The 27,452-nt window shown below is 36.1% G+C and overlaps 1 protein-coding gene across 1 annotated transcript in view; it reads left to right on the top strand.

Annotated features, from left to right (window-relative positions):
- The first annotated feature begins 1,686 nt into the window (after window positions 1–1,686).
- Window positions 1,687–27,452, top strand: part of PACRG (parkin coregulated) — a 518,965-nt gene continuing 493,199 nt past the window's right edge. The window contains exon 1 of the mRNA XM_008688477.2: window positions 1,687–2,186. Coding sequence (XP_008686699.1) covers window positions 2,031–2,186 — 156 coding nt within the window. The 5' untranslated portion in view covers window positions 1,687–2,030. The remainder of the gene's footprint in view (window positions 2,187–27,452) is intronic.

Genomic DNA, 27,452 nt, shown 5'->3' on the forward strand with positions numbered 1-27,452 from the left:
GTTGCGTTTACAGTGGATTATATGTAATAGTCACCCTAAAAAGTCTCAAAAGATTCGTAAAAGTTTATATGAAAAATTTATTTATAAGAAAAAATGTCTTAATTGGATAACTCTCAAAAGTCATTCACCAAAAGTCATACTATGCTAGAAAGGAAAGAAAAACTGGACAACATCCTTAGGTTTTATCACTGCTGCATAGACAGTGTCAGTTAATCCCTGGCATGATTCTCCCAGTGAGTAGAATGCTTATACTTTAACATTAATTTACTAAAAAAAAGACTTAAGAAGACTTTATCAGCGCATACAAACACGTATTTTAAAATCCACTTCTCATCCTTCTGGACAGACCACTTCTGTCTTCAGATGTACTCATTGCCATCAAAAGTGTTTTGTAAGTGGCACTCATCAGGAATAATCCCCAAATAGGCTCACCAAATCTTCCATACACAATCTAGAGCAAGTCTCTGTCATAATAAACCCCCAAAATAGCAATGGTTTCTAATCATACTGTGCATTTCCACTAATTTCAAAGATTACCGCTAAGAAGAACAAAAAAAAAAAAAAAAAGAAAGAAAGAAAGAAAGAAAGAAAAGAAAAGAAAGAAAAAGAAAAAAGAAAAACTTTTGGCTTAACCCCGGAAGGGAGAAACTTTGCTAATCTTACACATCACAGTGTTTATAAACAATTATAATAAACCATTTCCAAAGCTTTAATCACAAAAACGCACCTAGGTCATTTGGTGTTAAATAATAATAATTCATTATGCAAATATTTAATCCTTGTTATTTACTCTAATTCTTTCATCTCAGACCTACAATGAGAGATTTAAAAGGAAAAATCAGAGCGGCAAGACCTTTAAATCCCTTTGCAGGAATTTCTTTTGATCCTAACCATTATTGCAGGTACTTTCCACCAGAGTTAAATGCTTCGCTAGGGTTTCCCAGGAAAGAGTCCTACATCGGGGGTCCCAATCTGTTCCTAACTGGAATGCAGCTACCAAGGCTCACTGAGGGATCTGCAAAGGGACCCCCGCAAGTCCGGCTGAGCAGTGAGCTCGCTCTCGGAACGCGCGACCCAGCCTTCACCTTGGGAGGCGCAGGGGCGCACACCAGGGTCCCTGAAGAAGTTGTCTCCAGTGGGAAGCCTGTCAAACCACGGGCGGGGTGGGGGCTTAGAACACACACACTTATTCTCCTGGCCCACGGCGGGCACTGGGAGGCCCATGGCGGGCACTAGGAAGCCCGCAGCGCGGGCTGAGGACAGGCGGACACGGCCGCCCTGACACTGACAGTTGACACCGGCGGACCTGGGGTCCCTGTCCGCCGAGGCCCGGCGGGGCGGCGCAAAGAAGCTGTACCTGGCAGGCACCCACGTACCTATCATGGTCATTGGGCAGGTGGAGGTTGCTGGGCATGCAGGGACCTACGCGCCCACTGGCACCCGCACGTGCCTCCCACCAGTGTGGCTCCGGGGTTCAATCTTCCAGCACTCGCCTCCCCTGTGGCCGGCAGTTGGAATGCGCACGCGCGGACGGCGCGCAGCCAAGGGGCCTTCTGGGAGTCGTAGTTTTAGCGCGTAGTTTCTCCTCACCCCGCCCCCCGCCCGCCGTCCGCCGTCCGCCGTCCGTCGTCCACCGTCCGCCGTCCGCCGCCCGCCGCCCGCCGGTCGCCGCCCGCGTTCCGCTGGCCGCCTTCCGCCGCCATTCCGGATTCAGGCCCAGGAAACGTACGTCACGGGGGGCCTGGGCCATTCGGCAGCAGTGTTGACGCGTCGCTTAGCAACCAAGAGGCTTACCTTTGGAAGCTTGTTGCGGCTCTTGCCACGGTCCTTCCCTCTTCCCGCCCCTCCCCTCCCTCAACTCCCTTCACCTAGGAGCTGCCAAACATCTGGATCACCCTGGGCACTACGAGGGGTTGAATTTCTACCAGTAACGCGCGTTTTTACATTTTTCCCGAACTCCTTTTCACATCCGTAAAACCCACTGACTCTTTTACTACACGTTTTATGAGAACAAGACATTCTCTAGGAAGATGGTGGCAGAAAAAGAGACCCTGAGCTTACACAAATGCCCAGACAAGATGCCGAAGAGGACCAAGCTGCTGGCACAACAGCCGCTCCCGGTGCACCAGCCTCACTCCCTGGTTTCTGAGGGCTTCACAGTCAAAGCCATGATGAAAAACTCAGTCGTAAGTGATCTTCCTGCATTGAATGCACTCGGTCCGAATCAGGGAACACGAGATTATAGATGTTCGCCGGCCCTGAAATGGATTCTGAATCTGTGTCCTGGGTGGTCTTTGGCAAAAATGGCAATTCCTTTGCAGAAGGTGCCCAACAGAGTGTGGAGGTCCCGGCTAGGTTGTTAGAAAGGATTTTGGGCAAGTGAGGTATTATATCCCATTTATAAGCACTTTCCTAATAACTCATGGTTTCTAGACCACCCCAAATTACTCTTAAACTATTTACACGAAAATAAAAAAGAGCCTCATTACTTATTGATTCCTAATGGAGCCCCACTCAGCAAAGGGCCTTCTAGAAGGCGAGTTCTTAGAAATCATAAACTCTTGCAGAATTTGACATGTGCTGATGTACACCTAGAAGCATGAACTCATTAAATCATCTGTAGTAAGAAATCTCATCAGTTCAACCTAAGGAATTTTAGAATATCCCTGCATTTACTCTAACAACCCTCTTTCTTACAAAATAACATCAGCCTGTTAGAGCACTGATAGGCAATTTAATATGAAGTCTATTTCCAGACCTTTTAAATGATAAATTTTAAACAATCCAAGCTTCAGTTCAAGTATTTCTATTACTATATAGTCTGTATTTAATTTATATTATTTGTGATAGTAAAAATGAAATATTCTCAATACTATTGGGGAAAAAAAGGTTTAAAATGCACACAAGTGATTTAGCTACATGCATGATAGGTTAAAAAAAACTTTCATATTTGTTAAACAGTTAAAATTTGGTATGCTAAACCAGGTTTTACTTGTGACTCACTAAGCAAGCCCCTGTCTGGGAATGAGATATTAATAATAAATGCAGCTTTCAAATTGGTATAATTTACACTCTGGGAGCATCTGACTTATTGTATGGTAGCTTATTATGTTAAATGAATAGTGTTGCTTTCCACTATCACAGTATTTCTTTTACATAAATGTTGCAAGTCTAGTACCTTGTTCCTAAACCCCATCCTTTACCTGCATGAATGAAACAGATTACCTCTAGATCCCTAAGCCAGATTGCCATATTACTACACAAAATGATAGTTGGATTATTGGAATGTGTATCAGTTGGTTTACAATAGTGAAAATTTGTGGATATAGACTAAAACTCCTGCTTGTTGTAGTTGAAATCCTTTTGCATGGTGTTCACGTAAATAGGTAGTGATGGGGGTCAAGATGACTCATTTATCAGCAATATAGAATACCATAACCATTCAAGCTAATTATTTGTTTTTTCTTTGACACCATATTTCTAATTATAATCTTGGTCATTTTTTCAATGTTATATTTGTTCACAGACATGCAGAAAATTGGTCAGATTTTCTCTTTTTCTAAATTTATGTTTATAATCATGTATTTTTTTAACATAGCCTTATACCTAAAGTTATAGTTTCTGGGAAATTAAGTAATCCGGCATTACTAAATGTAGTAAATATGCTTACAAAACTAAAATAACAAAAAACATTGATTGTGAAGCAGCCTTCTTTATAAACAACTTATTTAAGTTAAATATCTCCTTATTTTTGTATTTTTAGGGAAAGTCTCTTAGTGTAATATCTGTATTTCCATGAAGACCCTCAAAACAGGATGTGTCATTCTTTCACTTTATTTAATGGGAAATTACAATTCATAGATGCAAGCATTATCGTCTCATTCAGTCATTCAATCAGCAACCATATCTCTCTTTCTCTCTCTTTTTTTTGCGGGGGGGGGAGGGGCAGCAGTTAGCTAAGCTAAGAACTTGCTAACCACAGGCACAGTTCTGAAGATTTGGGATCAGCAAAACAAAGTCCCTGTAAAACTACCACACGATAATGAAGTCTTGATAAAAGAAAGATACTGTTTATACAAAAGAACTTCAGTGGTTTAGGAAATAAAACATTTCCTTTTTATATCCAATATTTACATTTCACCATTTCTGTCTTCAACAGTATAAACCTTTTTGGCATTAAAAAGTCAGAATAGCTCTATCTCTTTCTTAAGGTTTATTTCTATTCAGAAAATAATGTGCCAGTCTCCAGCTTATCTTAATTACAATCCCTATCCCAAAGCTGACACCCAAATCATTTTTGAATTGTTGGGGCTCACCTTCAATTGCCTCTTTCAAACACTTCCTAATTAAATGAGTCACCATCCAGTGCTCTTCCACAAAAGACATACACAGCTAAATCCTAAAGAGTTCTGTGGGCACTTTCTGTGTTTCTTTGAGAATGCTCTAGTAACATAAGTAAATACACTTGATCATAAACAGATTTGATCAGATGGGCTGTACAAACAGAAATCCTTATTTAAACAGTCATAAACTATAAGAATAAAAATATTTCTAAAATAATAAGAAACATAAATGGCTAGTTTTTTAAGACCCAGTGTCAAATACTGTTCTTCCTTTACTTCCTTGAAATTGTTGTTGCATTCTTTATGAACACAGGCAAGGAGAAAATTCCTGAAATCAGAGACTAATATTCAAATTCATATTGTTACATTTGCCTAAAAAGACTGATAGGACATACAGAATTTGAAGATTTCACAGTCCATTTTCCGTTTAAAGGCCTCGTTTCATGGTATTTTAAAACCTATAACCAGAAACCACTAGCTCAGTGTTGTATTGGTTTAATCTCAACTGACAGTAGATGCTTTCTGTGCTAACGTACTTTATCATAAAGCAAGTTAGGATTTGGACCCAAAGTTGTGATGATACAGAAGTTGACTTCAGCTGAAGCTTTGTACTATAGCTTTCCTTTTCTATAGCTTATAGATGTTTTATGTTCAAAGCTTAGGGGAATGGGAGAAATAAACCTTTAATGTTGCTTTACTTATAGAGAGATATTTATACTTACCAATCATATAGTAATTCAACATATAGTGGTAATGGTCAATATTTATAAATTATGTATTAAGATATCGATTTGGCTGGTTTAACAGAGACCAAATAAGAGTAGTTTAACTAAGATGGAAGTTGTTTCTGTTACATATAAGTCCAAGTTTGTTGGGCACTGATTGAATATTCTTGCTTTGTATCCTGTAGGATGATCCCCTAGGTCAAGGTGGGCTTACCACCACCAGGGTCAAATCCCTACACTCGGAAAGAAGGAAAGAAGAAGCAGAGAGCTTTGTTTTAGAGGCAGGACCTAGACACTACACCCCACTTTCATTCACATCCCACTGGCCAGACTTTGGTCATAGGCTTATATTTTCCCTTTTTACAAAAACCTATGAAAAATTGACCCTTAAAGGAACTCCCAGGCCCCCATACCTGTTTCATCAGGAAAGGGGCTACAAAAGTTATATAGGTGCAAAAGGGCATAATCTCTAACACGTATTTCAGGCATAGAGAGAGAAAAATGGGTAAGGAGCAGCCTGCAAGAAGAGGCAGGAAGAAATGGAGGACAAGCAGCTTCATTAGGAATGTAAGTCCCAAAAGTTGCACTTGTCACTCCCACTCAAATCCATTGCCAAAACTTAGTCTTATGACCACATCCAGTTGCAAGAGAGGCTGGGAAATGGAGTCTCTGACTGGTAGCTCTATGTCCAGCTGAAACTTGGGGCATTTTATTACTGTAATAAAGGGGAAAAGGGAAATCGGGGGATGATTAGAAGTGTCCACCACTGGTGCTAAATATGCTGTATTGCTAGTGAAAAGGAAACAGACAAAATAATTACAGTACGTGTAAATACACATCTGTGCTAAGGCTTACAAATATTTACTCAGTATAGTGGAAGTACTAATGATGAGGGGACCAAGTGATAATAAACTGATTGAGATCCTCATTACCTTCTGTCTGGGTTTTTACAGTCTAATCCAAACTGGTCTCTAGCTTCCATCCACCAATTGGTTGTTTGTTTCAATCACCTGTCAGTATTACATTCATCTTTCTAGTACAAAGTTCCCTTCTCATTACTGGTACCTTCACAGGACCAGCAAGGTCTTCTGTAATATAACCTTGCCCTAAGGTTTTAATTTCATATTCCCCTAGTCTCACTTCCTTCCACCAAATTAAAACTGTAACTTGTCCTTGTTATGATTTCACTTATATTGCTCCCTTTGCTTGAATGCCCTCCTCCCTACATATCTGCACACCCACGTTCATTCAGACATTATGTAACGAACATCTACTGATGACTGACTGCCAAGCACTGTTTTAGGCACTGGCAATTAAGAAGTCTGGAAAAGGCAGAGGTCAAAGAGCTGTCGAGCTTTGATTTTTGTGGCCAGCTAAAATGCCTACTGCTTCAAGAAGACTTCCCTAATTCTCCCTCTTTGTCAACCAAGATGGCAAGTTATCCTTTGCTCATTGTTTTCTACTGTGTATTATAGTTACTTTGTCTCATGTTTTATCTCCTGTAAATTCCCTGTGAGGGCAGAACCCATGGCTAACCAATTAATTTCATCCTAACCAGCATCTGTGTACTCACTAAGTATCTGTTGAATGAAGGTAAGCAAATCTACCATTTCTTCCTGTTTCTTCTTCATCCTCTTTCTTGTTGCTGTGATTGTTATATGTCTTTAGTCTTGTGTTTTGTTTTTTTTTTAACCACCCTCCCCCAATTTAGGAGCTCAGAAGATCCCTTTAAAACTCAGCCAGATCAAGGCATTCCTTACCTCAAACCCTTAAATGGCTCCTCATTTCCGAGTAAAAGTTAAAGTTCTTGCCTCCTGTAAGGTCCTAAGTAATCTGGCACCTTTGCTTCTTTATGCATATGTTTTAGTGCTTTCTTCCTCACTCATTCTGTTCCATCCACAGTAGCTTCCTTGCTGTTCCTGGAAAATGCCAGTTGCCCTGCTGGCTCAGTGCCTTTGCCCTTCCTGTACCCTTTGGCTAAAATGCATTTCCCCTTTACATATCACCATCTCCTATTCCTTCCAGTTTTTTTTGTCAAAAATTAACTTTTCAGGGACACCTGGGTGACTCAGTCGTTAAGTGTCTGCCTTCAGCTCAGGGCATGATCCTGGCGTTCTGGGATCGAGCCCCGCATCAGGCTCCTCCGCTGGGAGCCTGCTTCTTCCTCTCCCACTCCCCCTGCTTGTGTTCCCTCTCTCACTGTCTGTCTCTCTGTCAAATAAATAAATAAAATCTTTGAAAAAAAAATTAACTTTTCAGTGAAAGCTTCCCTGGCTGTTTAAAATTTCAGCCTCTTAATAATCTCTTCCATCCCTACTGCAGCACACTCATCTTTCCATTTTATGTGTTTCCATAAATACTGACCACCCTCTCATATCAATTTAGTTTATCCTATGTCTTCTTCCCGTACAGAGTAAGCTCCTTGAGGGCAGGGAATTACTACTATTTTACTGACTGCTGAATCTCTAGCTCTAGAAGTGTTCCTGGCACATAAGAGGTGCTATTTTTTTTTCTCAAATAGATTAATGAATGACCATCTTTTGTACTATAATGAGACAATCATCTTTGAATTAACAGCTTCAAGAAAAATGCTAATGGTTTTATATAAATATAAAGTATAGGAATTAGAATAATTTACAAATGTTTTATGCCATATTTTAATTACCTTATTATAAAAGTTGTACATGCTTATTGTAAAATGTTAAAGTGATATGGTTTACAAAAGCTTTCTCCTATCTAAAAATTTTAGTTTCCCCCCCCCAAATCCTCATAATTTTAATGTTCTATTTTAAAGCTTTGCTTTTTCCTGATTCATTTTTGTTTAAGAAGTGGGATAGACAGTTTGATTTTTTTTTTTTTCCAAATGACCAGAGGGTTCTTACATGATCCTTTACATATAGTTAAACTAAATTATGTAAAATATCTTCCTATTTAATTTGAATGACCTAGCAATGTTTTATGTATATTAAATATAGTAGCTTATTACATGTTTTAACATCTAATAGTCATTTTTATTCTATCTGGGTTTCCAACCCATGTTATGAGGAGGCAAGGCAGATTTTTTTTTCCTCCACTTTGCATATAAATCTCAGACAACTCAATTTTGTTGTTGTGGTTTCAGGACACTTATTAAATGGCAGAGCAAGGAATGGAACTTAGATTTCTAGGTATTTCTGGCTTGGACCAATTCTCTATTGATCATTTGTCTTTTAGACTTTAGTTGATGCATCATATGTCAACATAAGTGTATCACTTGATGAATATTAAACCAAAGACACTGGTCCAGCACGCAGATCATGAAACATTATTAACACGGAACTCCCTCGGGCCTTTTCCAGTCACTGCCCAAATATACCCCCAAGTTCAATTTTCTGACAACAGATTTGCATTTACATCCATGGAATCCTAAAATCCATAATCGTTTTGTGTCTGGCCATTAAATTTGTGTGACTCACCCACATTATTGCATATGATTACAGACCCTCCATACTCATTCCTGTGTAGTATTTTTGGGTGTCTTTAGAACATTATTTATCTGTTCTTCCACTGATGAGTATTTGTGTGACTTCTAGGTTAGGACTGTCACAAATAGTGTTACTAGGAAAATTCTAAGACATTTTTTGGAGAAAATATGTATAAATGTCCAAGAGTATACTCCTGGAATTTCTGAGTCCTGGGGTATGTATATATTTCCTTCAGTAACTACATCAAAATCATTTTCCAAGTTCATTTTTCATATTTAAATGCTTGCTAGCTCTACATGAGAGTACTATTTGCTCTATCATCTAATTGCTGTTCACTTTACTATAATACTGTGTGGGTCCATCCTTGTTCTTGCAAATGGCAAGAGTTCATTATTTTTCATGGATGAGTAATATTCCAACTATATAGATAAAGATATTTATATCTTAAATCTTCTTTATCCATTCATCTATCGACAGACACAGGTTGCTTCCATATCTTGGTTCTTGCTATTGTAAATAACACTACAATGAACATACAAGTATATATATCTCTTCAAATCATTTTTTCATTTTCTTTGGATAAATACCTAGAAGTAGAATTGCTAGATCACGTGGTAGTTCTAATTTTAATTTTTTGAGAAATCTCCATATTGTTTTCCATAGTGGCTACACCAATTTACATTTCCACCAATAGTGTATGAGGGTTTCCTTTTCTCCACATCTTCCCCAACACTTCCTTTTTTTTTTTTTTTTGTCTTTTTGATAATAACTGATCTGACAGGTGTGAAGTGATTATTTCATTCTGGTTTTGACTTGCATTTCCCTGGTGATCATTACATTGAGCATAGAACATTGAGCATCTTTTCATGTTCCTGTTGGCTATCTGTATGCCTTTTTTGGAAATATGTCCATTCAAGTCCTCTGCCCATCTTTTAGTTGGGTTTTTGTTACTGTTGTTGATATTACATTGTGTAAGTTCTTTATATATTCTGGCTATTATATACCCTCCTTATTTCCTATATGTTTTACAGATATTTTCTGCTAGTCATGGGTCGCCTTTTCATTTTGTTGATGGTTTCCTTTGTTGCATAAATGCTTTTTAGTTTAAGGCAATTCCATTTTAGCTTTTGTTGCCCGTACCTGAGAATACTAGTTCAAAAAATATTGCTAAGACCTATGACAAAGAGCGTATTGCCTGTGCTTTCTTCTAGTGATTTTATGATTTAAAGTCTTACATTCAAGTCTTTAATCCATTCTGAATTTATTTTTATACATGGTATAAGACAATGGTCCAGTTTCATTTTTTTGCATGTACTGGTCCAGTTTTCTGAGCACCATTTATTGAAAATACTGTATTTTCTCCATTGTATAGCCTTGCCTTCTTTTTCATAGATTATTTGGCCATATGCATGTGTGTCTATTTCTAGGCTCTTCATTCTATTCCATTGATCTATGTGTGTGTTTTTGTGCCAGTAGCATACTGTTTTGATTACTATAGCTTTGTAGTATTGTTTGAAATCAGGAAGCATGATGCCTCTTGCTTTATTCGTCTTTCTCAAATTGCTGTGCCTATGTGGGGTGTGTTGTGGTTTCATACAAATTTTTGGATTCTTTGTCCTAGTTTTGTGAAAAATACCACTGTGTTTTGTTGGGGATGGCATTGAATCCATAGACTGCTTTGGGTAGGGTGGGCATTTTAACACTATTCTTCCAATGTGTGAGCACAGTATGTCTTTCAGTTTATTTGTGTCATCTTCAATTTTTTTTCATCAGTGTCTTATAGGTTTGTTTGTTTTTTTTTTTTTTAAGATTTTATTTATTTGAGAGAGAGAGTGATAGCAAGAAAGAGCAGAGCAGGAGGGAGGGACGGAGAGAGAAGCAAGCTCCCCGCACTTAAGAGAACAGGTCTTTCATCTTTTGGTTAAATTTATTCCTATGTATTTTATTCTTTTTAATGCAACTGTAGGTGGAACTGTTAATTTCTCTTTTTGATGGCTCATTATTAGCATATAAAAACATGACCAATTTCTGTTAATTTTGTATCTTGAGACTTATTGAGTTCATTTATTAGTTCTAGTAATTTTTTTGGTGGAATCTTTGGAGTTTTCTATATATAGTATCATGTCATCTGCAGTTTCTTTTTCCTTATCAATTCAGATGTCTTTTATTTCTTTTTCTTGCCTAATTGCTCTGGCTAGGACTTCCAAAACTATTTTGAATAAAAATGGTGAAAGTAAAGTGGGCATTTTTGTCTTGTTTGTGGTCATAAAGGAAAGGCTTTCAGCTTTTCACCATTGAATATGATGTTAGCTGTGGGTTTGTCATATATATGGCCTCTATTATGTTGAGGTACATTCCTTATACACTTACTTTGTTGAGAGTTTTTATCGTAAATGGATGTTGAATTCTGTCAATTTTTTTTGCATCTATGAAATTATGATATAATTTCTGTTTTAGTTTTGTTAATGTGGTATATCATGTTGATTGATTTGTGCATGTTCAAGCATCCATGCACTACTGGAATAAATCCCACTTGGTTGTGGTGTGTGATCCTTTTAATACATTGTTTAATTCAGTTTGCTAATATTTTTTGAGGATTTTTACATCTATATTCATCAAGGATATTGGCCTAAGATTTTCTTTTTTTGTGGTGTCTTTTTCTGGTTTTGTCATCAGGATAATGCTGGATGTGTAAAATGAGTTTGGAAGCATTCCTTTCTCTTTCATTTTTTTTAATGATTTGAAAAGGATAAGTACTAACTCTTTTTTAAACTTTTGGTAGAATTCACCTGTGAAGCTGTTTGGTTCTGGACTCTTGTTTTTTGAGAATTTTTAAATCAATGATTCAATTGTATAACTTGTAATGAGTCTGTTAAGATTTTCTGTTTCTTCATGATTCAGTCTTGGAAGATAGTGTGTTTCTCAAAATTTATCTACTAGATTTTACAATTTGTTGGTATATAATTGTTTATAGTAATCTCTTATGATCCTTTGTATTTCTGTGGTATTAATTACAACTTCTCGATGGGTTCGGCCAGCAAACCCTAAAAGGGCAAATGAAAAGATTATTCCAGACACCCAAGTAGGAGAAAGGAGAGGGCCTGGGGACCAGACGCTCTAGTGGCAAGATGCCTACCTCCATTTTCGTTATGCATGTTATTGTTACAGCAAAGAATCAAGATTAGAAAGGAATGTAAAGTTTCAATAACTAAGGCAGTGACATTTACTGTCATTGTGTGATTAGAACTATCCGTGTCTGTGACCTGCAGGCAGAGAGTATGTGACTATTAAGGATTTATGTCTATCCTAAGTTAAGCATCTGTCCCCTGGAAGATATAGCACTGGGCCATGATAAGGATCTGGCTGTTTTCAGCCCAGAAACCTAAAAGGAGGCCCACTTTTCTGGTCACTCCTTTTTTGGTTTTCAACTAAACTCTCCCAAGGAAGACTGTATTTGTCATATCTTAGTTAGGCAGGCATTGTGAATTCCCACATTTCCCCTTTTCTTATTCTTTGCAGGTTGGAGGTCTCGCTGCAGTTGTGCCCAGTACAAATCTCGAGTTTCTCCTGTTCGGGAGAGTGCTGTTATTCCGATTTTGCAGACTACAAAGACAAGCAATAGACCAATGAGTAAAATAATGGACAGTCCAATGAGTCCCCATTTGGTGTTAGAAAACCAGTTTTTTGGATTTAACTATTGTAGATTGTCAGAGAGAATACCCCAGGTTTTTTGGTTATGCTCATGTTCATTAATGGTGGTGAGAGAAGATAAAATCTGTTTCTTTAAGTTGGAAATGTCTAAGGTTAAATTGTCATGGAGCCTTGAAGATGTTTCTTAATTTTTTTCCCAATCATGTTGAGTACCGTTCCAGTGTAAAAGGGTTACACAAATGACTTTATGGGCCCAGTCACAATTAAGATTCTGGCGAAAAGCCAGGGCCTCCTGTTTTTTCTTCCAGGTATTCTATTGCTGCTTCCATCAGTTGGAGTCTCCCCAACAATTTTTTATCTGTCATCTGGTGTAATTGAAATTCTTGGGTTACATTATATGCAATTTGATCAATATATTGGGCTGTTTAGATGATATGGGTGAAGGCAGCTACGGCAATGCTAGTGGTTGTCAAAATGAAGATAGCTGCTATAATGCCCACTACGAGTAGGTCTAGAAACCTGTGTAGCCTTTTTAATTCACTAAGTGCGTGATTAAGAATGCTGAGTGATTTAGATTCCTCCCAAGGCCTAGTAAGGTTGACAGGGGTAGAGGCAAAAGGCTGTCCTTTTAAAACAAAGATGCGAGTAGCTTTGTGGTAAGTAATGTTGTAATTACTGAGGCAGGCTGCATAATATGCTTTTCACCTATTGGAGGACTTGATAACATAGAATCCATCCTCCTCAGATAGGGATATATTGGCTCCAAATAAGAAAACATAAGGGTGTGGTATACAGAGCTGAATATGATCAGTGAAGTTCTTATGAAAAATCATGGCTACCTGAAAAATTGTAGTATTCTCCGTGCCACACAGAGAGGTGGGGGAAATACCTGTCTTAGCCTCCAGAGGGAAGATCGAATTGGAAGGGGCTCTGAGGAAGCAGAGAGCTAAGGCTTTCTACCCACCAGATTATAGGAGAGGATTGCTCTGCAGATCTAGCCTCCATTGCTAGCTGGATGGATTTTAATCTCTGTCTCATTAACTATTAAATATCCTCTTGGAATCCAGTTTGTAATAGTATGATTATCTAGATTAAGGATATGGAGATTAAGAGCTCAACATGTCTCCCAAGTTATCCTCTCTGAAGATGGGGTCCATTTAGTACTTTTCTCGCAGGGGGGAAGAGAGGAGATATTTTATTATTGGTCCGATTGCCATGCCAGGATACTACCAACAGAGATAAAGGTTAATTGAGTCTTTTTGTTGGTGCCTTTAGGCACAAGATGTAACCAAATTTGGGGGGGAGACAGTAATGCAAAGAGGATCATACAGAGAAGTGCATATGGGAAGAATTGTGGCATATAAGTTTAAATTATATGGTAAGGGAGCCCAGAAGGAGCCCTTAAGCTAAGGTTGGGAAAAGGGGGAGGAGGTTCCTCCTACCCAGTTAGAGTTACTGTTGAACATAGGCAAGGGCGCATCAGCCCACCTTAAGGGTTTCCAGAAGCTTGAATATGATTTTTGTTCTCTTACTCCCCCTTATTAGTTTTCTTTACTAAGGTTTTGATTGGAATATTTATCTCATGTCTTTCTTTTTAATACCTTTATTTTTAATAGAGATTATTATTCTTTTATTAAAAAGGTATGTAATTATATTTCTATTTTTACTTTCATATGATCGTTATTTATGAGTGATTCTTTTTCCCATTACTTGGAGCATTACGATCATGTTTTGATTATGATTTTTTTTATTACTGGATTTGTTGCTTGATGGTTATGTAATTTGGTTTCTACAGTTTTAGTTGCTTGGGATTTATTAGTTATCGTTGTGGTTAGAATAAGATATTTTCTGGAACTTTTCTTTGGAAACTTGAAAATAGACATTTTTGTCCATAGTTATTCCGGATTGTTAATTGCAGATAATTTATTTTACTGCAGATTATTACAGAAACCATCTATGTAAACACATTTTTACTATTTGGTAATATAGGTCATGAATAATAAGGCTTAGATCTATCTTAAACAAATCTGAAATAAGGTTTGGTATTTCCTCCTGTTTCTTTACTATATGCATATTTAATAGTCCATAAACAGTAATTTCTCCTGATTTATCTGAGTGGAAGTTTTAAAAACACAACTAATTGCTAAAAATCCATTTATTAAATGTCCTTGGTTCTTGTGATTTTGATAAGAAGAAAAATGCAAAAGAAAACAACTTACAAACAAGAATTATTAAACAATGGGAAAACTGTATCAAGATGTATTCTTTTGCTTCTCTTTAACCTTACCAGGGGACCTACCAAATTCCTGTTTTAGGAGTTCCTGAAAATGACTTAATGATAGCTGACAATCTTTACTCAAATTTACTTGAAGGACCCAGAATTCTAGAACTTCTCTATAGTCCAATTGTTTTATTTTCAGAAAAAAACACATTTATATTTTCCATATGTATATTTCATATTTTACGGCCTTAAAATGAAAATTTTGAGAGAGAATTCAGGAAGACCTGTTGATTTTGCTACTGCTTGATAAGAACCAACTTAAAAATTAAACTGCCACTTTGGAGGGTTGTGCAGACACATCACTGATCACACAGTGACTAAGTACTGGTGAGAAGCATGCCAAGGTTTAATACATGGGGTGACCACTGGTTTTGTAAGAGATAAAAAGTAAGGCAAGAAGAGTTCAGGTTTAATATTTAGCATCCAAGAATTGAAACTCGAGAGCATTTGTAAGGTAATTCAGTTATTCTATGGGAGAGAAGTATTATATTCAGGGAGAGATTTATTTTTAAGTTTTCCATATATGTGTAAGAGTCATTGCCTAAAAAAAATTTAAGATATCATTACCTATGAATTTTATTACTTACCAAAGTCACTGCCATTTAGGAAAAAGCATGTGAATTTATTATATTATAAAGAATAATTGTGTTGTATAAATAATAATTTATACTTTAGAATTATCCTCCAAAACCAATTCAAGTTAAAGTCATCAATGTAGCATAGGTTAGAGAAAGTAAGACTAGAAAAAATATGATTATATAATAAATGCCAAATAAAATAATGAGTAAAAGATAGATTATGGCTAACTACCTTCCTTTTGTGGTTTTTATTTAGAAGAGAATCCATGGAGAAATATATATCACAGATTATTTATTCTAAATTAAAGTAGCTATGAATAAATAGTCCCTGAGACAAACAGTAAATTCTTAACCAAATCTTCTGTGTCCTGCACTTTGTATAAAAAAAAAAAATCTGTTATTTTTACATGATAAAACTGAAACTTTATTTCAAAAACAAGCAGATGACACCCTGGTAAATGCTTTCACATGAATTTAAAAAATATTTGAACTTAACCCATATTATATTTAAATATATTTTAGAATTTATATAATACAGTGATTGTTGAGACAGAAAAGCAAAAATTGTTAACTATTAGTAATTTTACTTTTCATTTATTTTTTTAGAAAAAAGAATCACTTATTTTTTTCCCAAAGTTTTATTCATGTATTAGAGAGAGAGAGACAACTCGCATGAATGGGGGGAGAGGTAGAGGGAAAGAATCTTCAAACAGACTCCCCATTGAGGGCAAAGCTTCACAGGGGGCTTGATCCCATGACCTAAGAGATCATGACCTGAACCAAAACCAAGAGTCAGATGCTCAACCAACTGAGCCACCAAGGTGCCCCAAATATTGGTAATTTTAAGTAATAATGAGGCCTGCCTTTGTGTATGCTTTATGTCCCTATGGAATTTCTTGAATAAATGATATATCGTCTTTACTTATGATTGTACTAGATTATACACACATTTATAGTGATTTATATATAAAAAATTATCTTCTTTCACTGTTAGGAGTAAATAATGAAAATGTTTCGGAAGTTCACTAAATATAACTTTTATAAGATAAAGTGGGAAGTATAAATGGCCAGTATCTTACAGTTCTTTTTCTCTGTGCTCCTCAATGCTTTGCACAGTGTTCTAGACATTGGAGATACTCAGTTGTTTTTCTTGATTGTTTAATTATAACTTATTTTGTGAAAGTAATTACACTTTGAGTGTCTTTCTACACCTGTTATACATGCCTTTCAATTCACCACATAGAAAAAATGTAGGGGATTGACTACTAAGACCTTCTTTTTGGATAGAAGACCCTTCTCTAGATCAAATTTGGCATCCTGTTTATATAAAGTAGAAGATAATTTGATTGAGTTAAAACTTGTCAACACTTGATAAGAACCAGAGGAATAGTGTTTTATTTTTTATTTCTATTTTTTTAAGATTTTATTTATTTATTTATTTGAGAGAGAGAGAGCACAAGCACGGGGAGTGGCAGAGAGAGAAGCAGACACCCCGCTGAGCAGGGAGCCCAATGAGGGTCTCAATCCCAGGGCCCTGGGACCATGACCTGAGCCAAAGGCAGACGCTTAACCAACTGAGCCACCCAGGTGTCCCAGGAACCATAGCAATAGAGTTTTAGATTAGGACTTACGGAACCAAAGGAATTAAAAACCTTGGGAGGATCTCAAAGACATGAATCAGCACTAGTGTGTGGGATATGTTGGACAAGATTGAAATACCTCCAGTGACTTACATAGTACAAACACCAGGTTTATCCAGAGCTAATGCTGGCAAACCCAAAATCACCCAGATTCAGCCAGGGTAGGGCTTGAGGTAAGACACCCAAGTGACAGCAGAGACAAAACACTTGAGTCAGTATCCAAACCTATGGTCCCAAAGTGAACCGAGTTCCAGCCAAAAAGATTAGTAACAAGAGGCAGAGGCTTGGGGAACACTGAAGTCTGATCTTAGCCAAAGAGATATTTAAAACCCTTAGTCTCAGGGCACCTGGGTGGCTCAGTCAGTTAAGTGTCTGCCTTAGGTTCAGGTCATGATCCCAGGTTCCTGGGATCCAGCCTGGCATTGAGCTCCTTGCTCAACGGAGAGCCTGCTTCTCCCTCTCCCTCTCCCCCTGCTTGTTCCCTCTCTCTCTCTGTAAAATAAATAAATAATATCTTAAATGAAATGAAATAAAATAAAATAAAATAAAACCTTTATTTTCCTGTTAGAAAAAGCACAGGCTAATACCACCCAGGGAAGGATAGGGAGTATTCTGGAAAGCAGATGTTAAGCAGCCTAAAAATTTATGTCTACTGCCAGGCTTATGTTGACAAGTTGAACTTGTTGTTTGAACTTTTAATATTCTGTAAAATAATTAGTTAAATTTGTTAGTGTTACTCTGTTTTGTAATAGATCTCACCTTTATCTCTGGCCAGTCACCCACAAATAATTGATATTTGTCTCTGAGGAAAGTGGATTGAAGCAAATCTGCCGAAATTTATTAAAATATTGGAAAGCAAACTCAGAACTTATATACAATTTATAGTGAAAGAGCCATATAATCTCTTTTACATTGTCAGTGGCTTTCCAAATTGAAAATTATTTCTTAAAGTCTCATTGTGACAGGTGCACAGGTTGGTAAGTAAAGTTGCAGAGATTGGCTTATCAGATCTTATCAGACCCCACCGTACACCTGCTCCCTGTCCCCCAGGCCCACATTTTTTCAGTTCTACCACTTTTAAGTATTTCTGATTTTAAATCTGTAAATAATATGCTTGTACTACTATTTCTTTTTTTAAAAGAGCTTAATTGGGGTACTGACAATAAACTACATATAGAACTGGATAAATTTTGATATACACATACAACTGTGAAGCTGTCACAACAATCAAAATAATGAGTATATCCACCATTTGCATGTTTCCTTGTGCCTCTTTATAATCCCTGTCACACTCCTTCCCCCATCATAATCAACCAATGATCTGCTTTCCATCATATAGATGAGTTTGCATTTTCTAGAATTTTATATAAATGGAACTATAGAGACTATACTCCATTTTTTTCCTGTTCTTTTTTTTTTTCAGTCAGCATAATTATTTTGAGATGCATCCATGTTGCATGTATCGATACTTTATTCCTTTTTGTTGCTAGAAACATTCTGTTTGTGTGAACGTAGCACAATCTGTTTAACCGCTGACTGTTGGTGGGCATTTACGTTGTTTCCAGTTTGTGGTTGTTAAGAACAGCTGCTGTGAACATTGGTGCACAAGTCTCTGTATGGATTTGAGTTTATCTCTCTTGGTTAAATACCTAAGAGTGGACTAGTTGTATCAACTGTCAAGAGGCCAGGAGGATCAAAACCATATCATGTCAGCCCTACCCCCAGCTGGTATGAAGTTATTAATGGCAATGACAAGTTCATCCTTGTCATCTTTGAGACATTTAAAAGATCTCACAGAGTATGTATAAGCTTGCTTCTTGCACGAGGGTTGTTCTTGTAGGCCTACAATACATAGAATAAAAGAAAAAAAAACATTGTTCTTATTTTAATAAGTATAAACCATCAGTGTGTACAGCACCATTACCATAATCAGAAAACATCCATCCTTGATTTATATATGGTATTAAATATACAATTATTATATGAGCTTTATTGAAGTATTGTTAATTACATTATGAAAACAAAGTCTTCATAATTTTCTCTATTAAGTATATTTATGTCTGCATTCACTTTCTCCATTGTAGGCTACCCAACACATATTAATGTTTAGAATTTCTCATTAAAAACTGTGATAGTTAGTACTTTAACATTTTGCTTCATTTGTTGAGATTTATTTGTTCCTTGTCCATAAAACTCAATTTTATGTTGCCTTCATTTATTTTCTTTCAGAGATATCTTAGGAATCCTTCACTTTTTATAAGGAACCATAAATTTATTTCAGCCTAGGGCCAACAGCTAGCTTTCATGTTGACCCAGATGCATAGATGCAATTTAGTCAGTGAATTTTGAAAATTTGAGTGATAGCACATTAAACTGGAATAATGAACCAATAAAATTTTTATAGCATCCAGAAAAATTATTTCTCAGACATTCACACAATCATTTTGCTCATTAAAATTATTCTAGGATCATAAGGTAGACCATGAATGTATTTGCAAGGCTTGAAAAAATCAACAGACCTTTTTCTCTGGTGATCAAATGATTTGACCTGAGTACATGATGATGAAATCTTCTTTTTTGGAAAGCTAGATGAGGCATTTGTAACTAGATTATCCATCTTCAAATAAAGGAGTAAAATATTTGGAAAATCTTTCATTTGGTGTCTGTAATGCTCCTCACGTATTAAATGCTATGTGTGGTTTGTCAATTAAAGCTATTAGCTTCATATAGCCCCTGCCAGTGTGTACCATTGGTTTTAAACTTGTAAAGCCTCAAATGCTTCCTCAGCAGATGAAAAAACTACTACAATTTCAAAGGGTTTACATGGAGATTAAAGAAATAGTGCAGTGAATCATAGGCACATGCTCAGCAGCATGGAAGTCCAATGTAGTAAGTGCTCACAGGACGGTGGTTTTATATTTTTTCACAAATCTGCTAACATGTAATTGGCCTGTCCTATAAAGGAGACCTTTAAGGAATTTATAGGTTTCTAATCTCCTAGATGTGTTTGCCACTTGTGGTAGTGAGTTATATGCTCAGGAAGGCGTATTAATGCTTACGAGTCACTAAGGTGCTATTTCGTGTTTGCCTAATCACTTCATTGGCCTTTACCTTGTTTCACAAATGTACTTAATTCAATAAGGGAGAATGCTTCTCCTGAAGTTTTTACATGGGTGAAAAGTGTTTCCAAGCCATACACATCATTTTATTTGGGGTGATATATGTAATTCAAGCAATTTTGTAAATGATTTTTTTTCTTTTGAAGGAAACACTTTAAGATTAGCATAACATCTAACCATGTAGGTATTCCTGTTTTCCATTATACTTAATGAGAATGATCCTTGTATTTTAAGTAAATATAAGTAATAAAAACTTAGAAGGAAAATTTTCATCTAAGTATTATAGATTGCAATTTGACAACTAAATGCATTAGTCCAAATAGAGATTGTAGAGATTATTCAAATTACCATTAGTCATTTAAACGTTTGTGTGTAAATGTCATTTGTTTCTTTAATTCATTTCAACTGCTATAATTAAATGATACTGTTCATTCCACAGCAGTCCTGAAATCTTTTGTATCCTTGAAAAACATAGTAAAAAACAAACAAATAAGTTTTCTTAAAAAATGTAGTTTACCTTCACTTAGAAATTTTTCTTTTAAGTTTTTAGCTTTATCTTAATTGTGACTATCAAGTAGAGCTTCTCAGATCAGGGATATAGGCTATTTTCAAATTTTCTCTAAATTTACAGATATACTCTTCATTTTCCCTAGTCTTGGCTTAAATTGCTCTGCTTGCATTTGTAATCAGAAATTGATTGGGTTGCTGTGGAAATTGGAAAAGTATGTTACTTGTTGAAGACCAAATGCAGTAGAAGTACTGTTATCATAATTGTCCACCATCCTAAATGCCTATCAGTTTGAACAGTACATTGATAAAATGTTCACACTCCAACCCTAAAATGCTGCTCTTCAGAATACTGCTTTGTGGTCAGTATCAATCCTCTAGATTGAATTTTATTAACAACCAGCTTTGTTACATATTTAATTTGTTTCCACACTGAACTTTTTTTTTTTTACACACAAAAAGTGAAATTAGTTTGCATTTTATTTATACTTATTAGGCACAGCGTAGAAAAAAACATGCAGCACAGTAAAATACTAGTTATCTAGAAGCCAATCATCTGAAACATTTCACCTGCTGATCATGAAGACATAAAATGAGGACAAAAAATCAGTTGAAGCAAGAGTTTTAACATATGATAATAAAGAGCAAAGGGAAGTGAAAGTCTATTTTATACACAAACACATACACACAAAAGCAATATAAAGCAATACTATGCATTTTACCATGGGAAAGCAAAGATGAATTTTACTTTATTTATTTATTTATTTTTGAACTCTACTTGTCTTTAAAGGTTTGTCTTTTGTATCAATGTTGAGAGAACAAAGATTGCAATAAAGGGAATGAAGAGGAAACTCAAAAGAAGGAAACACCAAATGGACTCAATAGTAGGAATAATGGGATTATGAGGGGTGAGAGCACATAATCCAGTGATACAAATTTCCATTAACACCAACAACTTTTCTGGAGACTTCCATTGATTCCCTGATTTCAACAAGAACAAATGCAAAAAATTATCTGACTTCCAAAGTTTAAAATAAAATATCCCTAATCCCTCATAAATATTAAGAAACTGAGGCTCACAAAAGACAGCAACCTACTGAAGGTTGATATAATGTAGCGTCTGTGTACAATAAGACCCATTTTGGAAGCAACTGAATTTGGAGACACACCTCAAGTCTGGAGTGTCAGGGATACACAAAATACAGTGCTTACTTTCGTTCTATTTTTATAAATAGTTCTAGACCATGAGCAAAGAAATATGCCTTAGGAGAAAAATATTAAAATATATAATATGTGTGACATAGTCTAAATGGTGTATTACCTACTTAATGTATTGCTGAGATTTAGATGCTAGTCTTGAGTATTTCGTTGCACCATATACTTCAGAAAGAAGTTTGAAACCATTGAGCATGTTTTGTGCACACATAGTTAGACTGTATCTTTAGAAGTGAATTCTTGTCTTCTTTTTAAGAACTGGAACATGGGCAAAATAAATAAATAAATGTGTGTATATATATAAATTATATATACGTATATACATATATATATATATAGCACTTTTCATATACTGTACACCCCAGTGCACAATTAAAATTGTTTCGATGCAGTAAATTTGTTAGGAAGTTACGCATAGGGGAGAAAAACACTTGTCTAGATATATGTACTATACTGTACACTTATTGTTGTTTTCAATAGGTAATAAAAAATAATTTAAAAGTCAGAAGGGCATACACTAAAAAAATCTTTCAATCCATTTCTCCTTTACAGAGGCAACCAGATATCTGTATTTTACAGAGATATTTTATGCATTTTAAGCAAATGTGTATGTATACATTTATTATTGTCAGACTTCTTAATCTGAGCAAATCTGGGGGTTGTATAATATGATTATAGCTTTATTTTGCCTTTCTCTCATTATAATCAGGTTAAGAAGCTCTTCATTTGTCTATTCTCCACTTCTTTATGAAGTGCCGATTGTACTCTCCTGCCCATTTTTCTATTAGGTGCCTGTTTTGTTTTGTTTTGTTTTTATGTTTTTTTATTATTGACTTGTGAGAGCTTTTTATATGCTACAGATCTTCAGATCTTTAATTGCCTATATAGTTTCTAACTACTCCTCCCCTTCTGTGGCTTGTCTTTTCACTCAATTAGTAGAGTCTTTTGATAAACAGAACTTAGTAATTTTAGTGTAGTCAAATTTATCAATCTTTTCCTTCATGACTAGTACCTTTTTTGTATTGATTAAGAAATCATTCCCTATCTCAAGGCCATAAAAATACCCTCACTTTTTACATTTAGATCTACAGTCCACCTCAAATTCATTTTTTTTTTGAGTAAACCATGAGTTGGGATAAGTTTCATTTTGTCAGTCTGCGTATCTGATTGACTAGGCACCATTTTTTGAAAATACTACCATTTTCTCATGTTTCACAGTACAAACTTTATCATACTTTAAGTATTCATATATGTTTCTGGACTCACTGTTCTGTTTTACGGTCTTTTGTCTTGCTTTTTCTAACTTTACATTGTATGTTGCTACCTGGAAGAGTTAGTCCTCCAAGATATTTTTCTGCTCTGGGGGTAACTTGGCTCTTTTTAGCCCTTTTCATTTCATATAAACTTTAAATTTCTTTATAAAATTTGCCAAGTTACCAAAAAAGGAGTTGTATTTTGATTGAGTGATATGTATCCATCAGTGCTGAGACTTGGCATCCTTATTATATTGAAACTTCTAAGCCAGGAACGCAGTATATCACTGTATTTAGGTCTCCTTTAATTTCTCTCTATAAAGTTTTATAATATTCTCTATAAGGATCTTGCATGTAATTCTTGATATTTATTCTTCATACATTTTGTGCCAATGTATATGGTCTAATTCTTCAGATTTTTTTCTAATTTTTGACATATAAAATTATTTTTTAATATAGGAAACTTGTGAACTTTGCCTATTTTAACAATGCACATATTGAGTTTCTGGGTCTTTTGCAGACATAATGATACCATATGTGAATGAAAATTTTATTTCTTCTTTTCTAATCCATATAACATTTTTAATTTTTATTTTTTTATTAATTTTTTATTTATTTATTTTTTTGTCTTACTGAATGGGGTTGGCCTTCTGGTTCATTGTCAAATAGGCAAATAATAGTGGGCATCCTTGCCTCCTTCTTGATCCCACAGAAGAGACTTTAATAATTCACTTTAAAGTACAATATTTGTGATGCTTTTACTTTAGATTTCCTTTATAAGATTAATGCAATGTTCATCTATTTCCAATGTGCCTAAAGTTTATATCATAGATGTTGATTTTGTAAGTTTATATCTATTGAGATGATCATATGCTTGGAATTGGTTTGCTGATATATTTTGTTTGTGAATTTTATATTTGTGTTCATATACAGACCTATATTCCATTTCACATTATCCTTTTTGTGTATCTCTGTGTATTGTGAAAATTAAAAAAAAAAAAACCCTAGCATGAACATTAAAAAGCATATAGTTCAGTATATAAATATGACATGTTTGCTATATATGAACGAGACAGATACAGTGGCTTGGTTGTCAAAGTACTCTAGTTTTATTTTTAGCTTTCTCAACAAACAGCTGTGTACTATTTTGCAAGTCATTATTTTCCTTGATCTCATACTTTCTTTGTAAAATTAGGCATTTAAAATGTATTATTTTTTAAGCTTCTTCCAGCTCTAGATTCCGGTGATATACAAACAGTTAATGCTTGTGCATGACTCTAAATATACATAAACTTATGATAAGTTCATGTTTTTCCCTTGACTAGATAACATATTTTCAGTCTGTGCGTACAATTTTAAAATCACTTTCTATCTGATTTGACTTGCCCAGTCCTCAAATAATTTTCACATGACACTTACTTAGTTCATTATTGATAGTACTTTGTATAGACCCGTAGATAATTGTAAATAGGTACGTGCACTGTCCTACAATCATTTTAAGAACGTGGACAGCCAAGCCAAATTGACTAACTTGGAAATCCTAGCTATACTATGTGTTAAGTGAGATATTTCTCTCTTTCCAAGTTTTTTCACCTATAAAAGATGATAGTAAAAGTATATGCCTCTTAAGAATATGAGGATAAAGTAACATAATACATTAAAAACACTAAGACCACTGCCAACTAAACATGTTTGCTCTTTTTATTAGTGTAGATGTCTATACCATGACTTGATAATAAGCTATTTTTTAGTCTGAAACAAGTAAAAATAATCATTTATATATAAAATTTAAAAAACTATTTTTCAAGAATTTTTTTAAAAAGAAAAGTAGTATTGGGGCACCTGGGTGGCTCAGTGGGTTAAGTGTACGACTCTTGATTTCGACTCAGGTCATGATCTCAGAATCATGAAATGAAGCCCCAATGGTCTCTGGGCTCAGCAGAGAGTCTGCTTGAGATTCTTTCCCTCTCCCAGAGCCCCTCCCCCCCCACTCCTGTGCATGCAGGTATGCACATGCATGCTCTCTCTCAAATAAATAAATCTTTAAAAAAAGAAAAATAGTATACATTTTTAAATATGAATAGTATTTATGTGTCTTTCACTCAAAAGATGATATGATTTTGACCCAACATGTAAAAAAATTTTAAGCTTTAGGGAAGTTCTTCTCTTTTTAGTGTTAAAATAAAAGCCTTTGTGTTTCTTCCATTGAATACAACTTAGGCTACTTCTGCATAAACTGACGTGGAATTTCCTTTATTACTTATATGAATAGAGTGCATAGAGGAACATTCATTGAATAAGAATAAATAGCTCCCAGAATACAGAAATGCTCAAATGATTTCCACTGATTACAATTGATCTTATTTATAAGTTTCTAAGACCAGATTTCATTGAGAAAACAATAAAGTGGTGCTTTTAAGAGTAAGAATACTTTTGTTAGTAAAGGACATGGACATGCCCTTCCATTTTATACACTGTGTTCTCAAGAGGTATTAGGTTAGGATTTTGGCACCTGATATAGCTGTGGTTCGAGAGCCATGAGAATTTTCATATTACCTTATGTTTCTGAGAATATTCTTGGTCAGTGAGAACAAAAACAGAAATAAAATCTACATCTACCACCCATAAGAGTAGGATTGACCTGACACGTAGGAAGAGAAATGACAGGTATCATCCATATAAACAAATTTTGTAAAACACTCAGCAATTTTATTTTCTTAGGAATTATCCTTCCAGATTTACTAATAGTTAATATAGCTAATGTATTTCTCACCACTTTGACCAGGTCTAAATATACTTTGGGGGACAAAAGACATACATTTCTTGGTCATATAGTGAAAATAAATCTACTAAAGTATCTACAACTGAAATTACTGAAAATGTACTTAACAGACTGGTTAATTATGAGTTATTATTTTTGCCTACAGTAATACAAATGCAGCTTCAAATACATTATTTGTGTTTAACACAGTGTTCTAAAGGTTCAGTATTTGGACTGTTTTTCTTTAAAATAAACCTAAAATACATATGTGTGTGTCTTGATTGCCCAGAAGTAGAGCCTGAGGCAGGGACTCCTGTGCAAGTAATTTGTGAAGGGAGTGCTTTCAGGAGTCACCTGCAAGGGAGTAAGTGAAACAAGAGAGGGAATGAGAAAAACTAAGCAAGGATGTGGTGTGAAGGGAAGGCTAGCCTCAGCCTGATCCCATGAAGAGTTTCACCAAAAGTTCAGTCCCAACTTGAGGCAGAGGAGTGAAGTTTTTGTGCATGAAAGCTCTTTCTGTACCCTGTGGCAGTCAGTCTGGTTACTGACCAGACTAGTCCAGATGGGGGGCACAGCTCCCAGATACCTCTAAGCAAGACCATTCCCAATTTCCCAAGTGTAGTGCTCCTGAGAAGGTTGCAGATATGAACTGTCAGCAATGGCAAATGCAGGGTCCCTGGGGATCTACATGGAACACCAAAAGCCCATCATAAGCAAAGGTGGGACCTTCATTGTTTCACAGGTGAATTGTTGATGGAGTCCATACCATGGCGATCAGTGGAGGGGAGATGCAGGCACACCGGGGAACAAGGACATACTTTGAGAGTCAGGAATGAGTGTGGAATGCTTGAGGAACACTGAGAGGGACATTGGAAGAGGATAGTGGTGACAGGGGCAGTTACAAGAGGGCTGCCCAAGGAGATAGAAGAGGAGCAGGACACCAAGAGCCTTGTGTGCCAAAGAAGGAGTTGAAGGATTGTTTTAAGCATCATGTGGAGATAGGTCATGGCTTGATGTGATGAGGAACCACAGAAGACTGGAGTGGCTGGAAGAGAGTGAACTAGCAAGAAAGTTGAAATAGGAAATGAGAGAGTGGGAGTTTAGAAAGTGTAAGAACTCCTGGGCCTTTGGAAAGCCTTGCCATGCTTTGGCTTTTTCCCTGAGTGGGATGGGCCGTTGAAGGACTGTGAGGGAGCAGTGATCTGGTGAAAGGATCACCATGGTTGCTGTGTCCAAGCAGACCAGAGGGCCACGTGAGCAGAAAATGGGGAGACCTTGAACTGATTGAGGAAAGAAGTGTCAGTGGCTTAGATGAGGTGGTTGCACTGGAGATGTGGAGAACTGAGCATACTCTGGGTACATGGTCTGGCTGACAACATTTACTGGTGCCTCGGATGGGCAGGGATAGGGATGTGTATGAGGAAATACAAGAATGAAATCCTTTGTGGCTTTCCTTCTGCAGCCTCCCCGCATGGCTGAAGGCCTTTGCTCTCCCTGCTCCTCTGTGGCTCGGACTTCTTTCCCACACACTGTTCCTAGAAAGTTGAATTCCTTTACTTAACCCAAGAAGAACCATTTAGGTCCCTGCTTGGACTTGTCCCTGGTTCCACCTCTGCATATCCAAAGACTCATCCTTTGTTTGCCCTGCTAAACAAAGCCATTTAGGCCTGAGTCTCACCCTTTAGCAATATAGATAAGTTAGTAGATTTTTTTTTAATTGTCTTTTTCTCTTCACTACAGTTATTTCTAAATAGGAAGGAACAGGATCAAGATTTATTTTTCCACCAATAGGAAGTACTCTATTGCCTTTAGAAATCATAGTATGTTTTGGTTTTGAATAATTTTTTACCCCACTTCACTATCAGTGCTAAGCACTATACTGATTATATAACTCTTTTAATAGAACAGTCACGTG

Source organism: Ursus maritimus, unplaced genomic scaffold, assembly GCF_017311325.1.
Source record: "Ursus maritimus isolate PB19 unplaced genomic scaffold, ASM1731132v1 scaffold_13, whole genome shotgun sequence".
Taxonomy (NCBI): Eukaryota; Metazoa; Chordata; class Mammalia; order Carnivora; family Ursidae; genus Ursus; species Ursus maritimus.